Source organism: Eucalyptus grandis, chromosome 11 (assembly GCF_016545825.1).
Source record: "Eucalyptus grandis isolate ANBG69807.140 chromosome 11, ASM1654582v1, whole genome shotgun sequence".
NCBI classification, from domain to species: Eukaryota; Viridiplantae; Streptophyta; class Magnoliopsida; order Myrtales; family Myrtaceae; genus Eucalyptus; species Eucalyptus grandis.
Window position 1 is genome coordinate 40,954,537 of NC_052622.1, and position 8,082 is coordinate 40,962,618.

General features: G+C 39.1%; 1 protein-coding gene across 1 annotated transcript; it reads right to left on the reverse strand.

The window, feature by feature from the left end:
* Positions 1 to 469: 469 nt before the first annotated feature.
* Positions 470 to 7,857, reverse strand: LOC104426469 (transcription factor MYB3R-3). Its single transcript, XM_010039533.3, is given in 10 exon segments — positions 470 to 912; positions 2,905 to 3,984; positions 4,848 to 4,941; positions 4,944 to 4,975; positions 5,274 to 5,377; positions 5,460 to 5,554; positions 6,370 to 6,427; positions 6,720 to 6,771; positions 7,017 to 7,194; positions 7,635 to 7,857. Coding segments are annotated over 9 exon segments (1,683 nt in total). The 5' UTR covers positions 7,178 to 7,194; positions 7,635 to 7,857; the 3' UTR covers positions 470 to 905.
* Between the last annotated feature and the right edge of the window lie 225 nt (positions 7,858 to 8,082).

Consider the following 8,082-nt stretch of genomic DNA (forward strand, 5'->3'; position numbering starts at 1 on the left):
AGAAAGGCTCGCCAATCAAAGCAAATTTTGAAACTGCTACCGACACCAACACATCTACCGATTGTAATTGACCATGCACTCGCAACAGAGGGCAGGACCAAACCAGCATTATTTATTCCACAGTAGAAAAAGAAATGTCCGAACCCTGGCCAAATACAATCATCCTAGTCTCCGCGAGTGACCAAGTCGAGCGATGTTCGGGCAAAAGATGGATTAATCGAGTACCAGTTAAGAAAATCAGAAGCCAGACATGAAATTTGCAGACCAGATACCTAGAAACACCCTCTGAGCAGAATAATAAAGTTACATAGAAACAGCCAGCATGTGGAAGTCGCTCAGTAACATAATATCATCCATGAGACTGTACCGGTGTTTCCAAACTTCAACACTCAAGAGAATCAGAAGCTGTAACATTGAAGTAGTAAAGCATGTACACTTGGAAGCATAGCAAAAGATACAGTTGAATCAATAAACTCCAAAAAAAAAGGGATGACGGCCTTCTTAAATTACAAGTGGGGAAGCACTGTGCTAATGGAGCTGTTAGTATGATATTGACAGCCGATGACAAACAAAAATGTATTGGAAAGGAGAAGTCATCTTATAAACCCGGATGTAATACCAACCAAATTCCCATTTATCAAATGATTTCTGTACAGACTTGGAAGTGCCCCATCTTCTACCACTGCATTTATTTTTAAAGGAGCATCTACTTTTGAATTTCTTCTATCGTGGTAACCATTTGATGGGAACGAATCTCCCAACCCAAGCCGTCTCTGTGACAACAAACGTGAAGCATTGAAGACAGATTACCAGATCTCCAATGCAGATGGTTGCTTGTCATCAACCCCCTGGTGGATGTTTACCATTTATCACCACTTCGAGAAACTTTAAGAATACTTCCACCACTAGTCCCTAAAATGAAATTGCAGACAACATAAATTTTTATGTCCTTGTGAGTTAATAAAGAAAAGTTAATGTCTATCCTAGAAGCAACAAATGGGGGAAAATCAAAAACCTTATTAAAGAGCATCGTTGGCCATCTTGACGAACTGCCTAAATACTAATGAATTTATTCAACTCTCTAAAGAGGTCATTACCTCTAGTGTCGACTGACAGCTTCACATGATTGTCTATTTTAAGTATTTCCCAATATTACCAATGCCACAATACTCTTAAATACTCAAACACCAACATCTTTGAACACATATTCTCTAGACACATCTCGTTTCTTTTTCTTTCCTTTCGAAGAGAGGTTGCAAAATTATAAGTAACATGCACATTCTTTCACCAGAAGCTCATATAAAAACCCAAATCATTCAAACTACACTTAGAAGACAACAGTTGGACATGTCTAATGCTCTTCAGACTTCCAAAGGTCACATTTATGCATCATAATAGCAGCAGATTAGTCAGGAGGTGGCAGCAAACTTTGATATAAACTTACTTCATCTAAGGATAAAATTCAGATTCGATAAGCTTAGAACTTTTTCCCCAGCGAAAAACAAAGTGTTGCAATATACAAACTGACGGTGGATAAAAGACAAAAGAATGTCCAATTCCCATAGCAACTCAACTAATTTAAAGAGGTGGTTCATGACTGACATTATTCCGATGTCTCAAATAGCTGGACAACAATTCTAACATTTTCCTATGAGGCTTAATAGGTTCTCCTGTACAAATGCAGATACCTTTTCTCAATTTTCTTAAAAATAATTAATCACTCATAGAAACCGTTAATGAGATGTTCCAGCATGGTTACAATCTGCTGTAGAAATACTTATATAATGACAATATTCATGCACACAAAATACACAAAGCAACGGAAACAAAAGTACATTTAGGGGCTGTGTAATCCCAGAAAGCATTTTCAGTTTCATTTTCTCAACAAAATAGCTTCTGTTTTCAATTTTCACTCTTCTTGAAAATCACAATTGACAAATGAAAATGAAAGTTAAACACATTTGGGGTGTTCATGAAAAACCCAAAACCGTTAAACTGAGCCAAACCAATCTGATAAGTTCGGTGTATCAATTCATTGGTATAGTTTTAGTTGACTTTTTATAGGCTTATTATTCTGGTTTGGGCTCATTACTTCAGGAGCCAATAAGTTAGATAAACAAATTTATTTTCCTTTTGACCAATAAAATTTGTACTTTTGCCTAACCAAGGAACTTCTTCCTATCTAAGATTCTTCTATGCTTTTAGATAAAAAAGATCCTTAATTCTCAAGTTGGCCATTATAAATTAATTTTTTATCTCAAGTAGTACTTACTAAGGAGTTTTCTATGATCTTTTATGTTTTCCTTATTTAGATAAATAACATTTTTTACGTTTCGATGTTTTAATTTAATTGTGATTATCCTTTCTTTTCAAAATTTTTGTAGAAATAGGTTCTTTTATGTTAATCTTAGTTATTGCATGTTCAAGCTACATAGTATAAACATGTATTAAACTCCATACTTGAAGATCGACTTGATTGTAATGGTTCAAACCAAACCAAACTGATACAAACTGAGGTTATTGGTTTGGTTTTAGTTATAATTTTATTGCTTTCATTTGGGTTTAGGTTGAGATCCAAACTGGTAAGTTCAGTTTGGGCTGGAAAAACCTCAAACCAAATTACGAACACCCCTAAAATCATGTTTGATGCGTCTCCAAGTTAAAAGCAGAATTCAGCCTAGAACTCAACCCAACCACTACAATCATCAGTTCCAATATGAATTGAGAACCAAAGAGCGAAATCACTCTATGCATGATCTTATACTCTTGAAAAGAAAAATGACAAAACAGAACAGTGAATTTTGAACCAATAATCTCGATGAAACAGTGTTAATTTACATAGAAAGTGCAAGAAGTAGTAAAATAAAATTTAACTGAACAGAAGCTACTACGCTAATCACTTACACTTTCAATTCCTGGATTGAAACCATCTTTGTAACATGTGAAGAAGGTCCCTCTGCATTATGAACATTCTCCTTCATAGGTACATCAACCGATTTTGTACTGCCATCCAGCTTCATTTCCTCAAAGGTGAAATCAAGCTGTTTCTCCACAGATTTGAGAAGAGCAGTTCGTTTGGATCTTAACCGATATGGCGGAGATGCACTAAAAGCACCACCATTGCACAGAGTGGCACTGGCACCATTGCTGAGGCAAGGACTATCATAGACACTTGTATTCTGAGACATGGATTTCTCCAGACTACCATTACTCCCTACATCAGGAGAATCAACCCTGTCTTTTACAATCTCCCCATCTACTTTTGTAGTTTTATTAGAAAACAAATGCTTTGCAACTTGAGTTTTTCTCTTCCGCAATATAGATGGAGTATTAGGGAAGGTCTCAGCAGCAAGCCTGAGAATAGATTCTGGACTTTGTGTACAAAAAACACCATTTCTCTCACAAGGTGGAGTGAGAAAACTAGCAGGACTTGCAGGACTTGAGTTACAAGTTTGATTCAGAAGATGAGTGTTCATCTCAGAATCAAGAGGGATGCAACTTTCCAGAGGGGGTGGCTCATAGCACAGAAAACCATAAACCAGAGCTTGCTCCGGTGGTGTCGTTCCAACATCTTTGTAATCACTTTTATCACAGGCTCCACTATCCTCACTCTGGGCCAATACTTCTAAATTGCTGGAAACATCTATTCTAGATTTAAACTCTGCACTACCTGAATCAGCAGATTCACTGGGAAGAATACTTGATGACTCACATGCTTCTTGATGCCGAGCCATAAGTTCCAACTTATCCTGATTCTCTTCTTCTAATTTGCAAGTACCGCCATTTCCTAACGAAGTTTGAGGGTTCAAGTTAGCTCCTTTATTACAACCAACTAATCTTTTAGCCAATGTGGGTTTGCTTGCATCTTTGGAGCCATTTTGTAAACCGCTTTTTGCAACTGGTGGGAGTTTACCAGTGGCTAAATAAAAGTCTAACTTTTTCTTCAAGGAACTATTCCAATGATTCTTTATTGAGTTGTCAGTCCTGCATGACAAAAAAGAGGCATATCATAAGCCAATATATCTGAAAGGTAGATTTGAGCAAATTTATGGACTTCCTATGTGCAGAATAAAGCATATCCAAAATTACAATAGGACAGATGAAGCACACTTTTAGCGATCATTTACGACAAATTTTAACAAGTTCATCAACTTTACATACTCATAAGTTCCTAATGCTATTGTAAGCAAAACAAAAGCCAACAACATAATAGATTAAAAAAATCTACTCAAATATTCTTTCATTAGTTGAAGTGAAGAACAGAAGAAACCGCTGTGATAATGAGATAAAGTAAAAATAGAGAAAAACGCTTGATGGGATATGCAACCTAATCCCTCTTCATCCATCAGTTTGGGGGATAAGGTCCCAAGAAGGAATTCATTAGTGCCACTCAACTGATCAAATCAGCCTCTAAATCCAACAAGAGAGAGCAATGCTACATATATCTAGTCCAAAAGAATAACCATGCAAAACAATTTATAAAAACTGTTATTGTCTATTTACATGTACCAAACCAAGATATTCAATTCCCTCTCACAAATCAGAAAACACAGGATTGGCTGAAAGGCACAGGCCTAGTACTTAAACAATCAAAAGCAATCTGCTTTTACTCCTAAACTTGGCAGAAAAACAACTGATATTCTTAGTTACAAGTACCAAACCAAATTATTCAAATCCCTCACAAGAATCGGAAGACCGAAGAGTGGCTGAAAGACTGGGACCTAGGACTCAAGTAATCGTAAATCAATGTGCTTTTACCCCAACACTGGCCTATTCCATGTCTAGAAATAGTTCTTTCACCTGAATTTTTTGCGAAGTCGTAATATACGGTGGAAAAACTGCCATACCTTCCAGGTAAAACCTTAGCAATTTCAGCCCACTTATTCCCATTTACCCGATGGGCCTGCATAAGGGCTAATTCTTCCTCCAATGTCCAAGCTTCTTTTTGATATCTGGATTCAAATGATTGTGCCATCTGAAATTTACATAGGCATTGCCCTATCAGTAGATGACAAAGGAGAAAATTTGCCCTCATGACTAATTAGAGGCATTGCACTATCTGAAATTTACAGTACAGTCGAGAAACTATGGCAGATGTCCCACAAAAAGTTGAAAAGTTGATCTTCTCATAGAAAAAGAAAGAAAATGAAATCCAGAGAGTAGATAGAAACCTATAGCAGTACCAGAAATAAAAGGCTCCCATAGCAACAGATAATCATCCATTGAATAACTACCTGTCTTAATCAGACAACGATCGTGATCATGAAACCTACCTCTCTCGGCACTGTTTCCCTATACGACCAGGCAAAGACTTTGCTATGAGAGACCATTTTGTGGGGCCATATCTTGATACCAAATCAATAATCTTGTCATCCTCCTATATGCCAAACAAAAAGCAGGAAGTTCAGTAAAATTGTTTACATGGTAACTTAACCAGAAAGAAAGAAACTAAGTCCAACCTCTTGGGTCCAAGGTCCCTTAACAAGATCAGGATTGAGAACTTTTTGCCACCTATGCAAACATTGGACTTCAGACCTATCAGGAAAGTGTTCAGCTGCAACCAAACAAGATCAACAAATAAGTCAAAGACCAGTTCATCCTCTCAAAGAAACAGAATGTATAAAGATACTTTATACAAGTTTATATCTAAATAATTCGAGCAACTGACAAATTTTTCCCCTATTTCCCCCCATTACCCAAAAAACAAACTGAGAGTTTTAGCATTTTCAATAAATTTAGGAGAGAGAGCCAATGACAGAATGAAGCACGTGCAATGGATAATAGCGCTCAGAAAATGTAGAAAGCAAGTTGATCATAAATAGCAACACCACAGGGAAAATATTACGTAGTGATGATGATTTATATTGCTTTAACCGTTGGACATCGCACTTCCCCTGTTACTTTTCAAAAGAACAATTGTCCCATGAAAGAAAGCATTTCGAAACTCCAACTTTGTGTTGTAAAACCCCATGAAAAGGTAATGAACTGAACCATCTCTTCCTTTGAAAAACCGATTATATATATATAAATGAAGCCAGGAAAAACACTCAAATTAAGGATTTGAGAATTATTGGTGTGTTTATAGCAATTTGAAGTGTTCTTCCTCACATGTAATGACAAAAAATATATTTTCTTCTCAAATGAATAGCCACATAGCGTTCAATTGTTTAACAAAGAATATATATATATAAACGGAACAAGACTCGGCTGTATCAGAAAACGATAGACCACAGATAATTCTTGGCTACTTAAATCAGACTCCCAAAAGCAACTGATATTTAGCAAATTCTGGGGCTCAAGGATGGCATGACTGTAACTTAAAAGCACTGGCAGAACTTTAAGAAAGTGCATGAGAAGAAAGAAAGATACCTATTTTCTTCCAACTCTTGCCATTATAAACTGCAACAGCATTTCTCAATGTCTCATCCTGAATAGAGTAGAAAATAATTAGAAAATGCTACATTCCCCAGAATAGAAAGAAGCAAATATGCTCTACAATGAGGTACAGGCTCAGTAATTCCCAAGATGGAGTTTCTGATGATTCAGTCTAAGCAATGCTAGTTTCATACTTCCCTTGATTGGATAAAAAGCTGCTCAGCTCTCTCCTTCAACGTATGAAAACATAGTTGTATAAAATGGCCTTGGATGTAAAGTTTCAATAATCAAACAGAAGGAGCACACGCAGAGCAAAACATTCGCTAGAGTAGCAGAAAATTAACCTCCTCTGGAGTCCAACCGCCCTTTGCCCGCCTGATAGGTCCTGTCGTCCTCCTGAAGATAAGATTGTAAAGTTAACCAACTAGCAAAAATACGCCCTTTAGTAATCTCAGGAGACGAACAAGTAAATCTCCTCGATTTAATCAGCATCGAAGGAATGCAATTGCAATAGACAGCAACGAGAGCAAAGAAACAAGGACAGAAAGTGCCGCAAAGAGAACAACTTGACAATTCTGCAGAAGAGTAGCAAGGTGTGGCAAAGTCTCTGTCTACAGCAATTGCCATTTAGCAAGCCATACCGGTGAGAGGGAGAAGTAGTCGCCGGGCTGGACACAGCAGGAGATTTGAGAGTAGCACTGGCACTGCCTTCAGATAAAGAGGAGTTCGAGGCGGCGGTCAATTGTCTGTTCTCGAGACAACAATCCTCTATCTTCAACTCGGCCATTCCTGCCACAGTCATCTCCGGCGCCCGAAGTCCTGCACCATCAACAAAACGGACAAAAGCCGAGAACGGACCAATCAGCAACCACAACTGATCCAAATTCACCATCAACCCCATAGCCGTCACAGGCCAGGCCAGGCCTCCTCCCGCTGACCAAACCGAATCCACAAGCGCCGCAACAACGGAAAAAAGAAGGGGCAAAGCAAAACAAGGCAGAACCCAGATCTCAGAATCACTACCCCCAACAGAAACGAAAACGCCAAGAACCCACCCCCAAAGCAGCGGCCAATTCTAGGGTTTCCGGCCGCAGAATTCGAATCGGACCCCGCCCGGGGACCGCGGCCATGCGGAGCCGATCGCGAGGAGCGATCGAGCAAAAGCAGCAGAACGGGAGCGATTCGCCGGACCCAAAACGCGAAACCAAGAAACGCAAGAAACCGAACATCTTGCAATCCGCGAGAGGCCAACTCTTTACCTCTTCTTCACGGGAAGTGGCGGGAATCGAAGTCGAGCTCATCCAGAGAGAGAGAGAGAGAAAGAGAGCTATAAATTCGAGCCTGAAAAGAAGAGAGAGAGAGAGACAGAGAGTTCCTCCTCCTCCTCCTCTAGAGAGAGAGAGAGAGAGAGGAGAGAGAAGAGAGAGAGATATGCAACAAGAGCTTTCGTTTCGAAAAATCCTCGCCCGTTGAAACGAAGAGAGAGAAAAGAGAGAGACAAAAAGAAATATAAATGTAATATGCGCAAGCAAGGAACAGTAACCTTGTAGGCCTGTTGCTGCTTTTCGTATTTAACGAATATCTGCGCGACAGCTGACGTCGCCGTTAGCCGCCGTCAGCAGATCGACAGCCGCCACGGGGGCCGAGGCCGAACCGGGAGTTCACGGCGGCTGACGTTACGTAACGTTGGTTGGGGTTACAACGTTT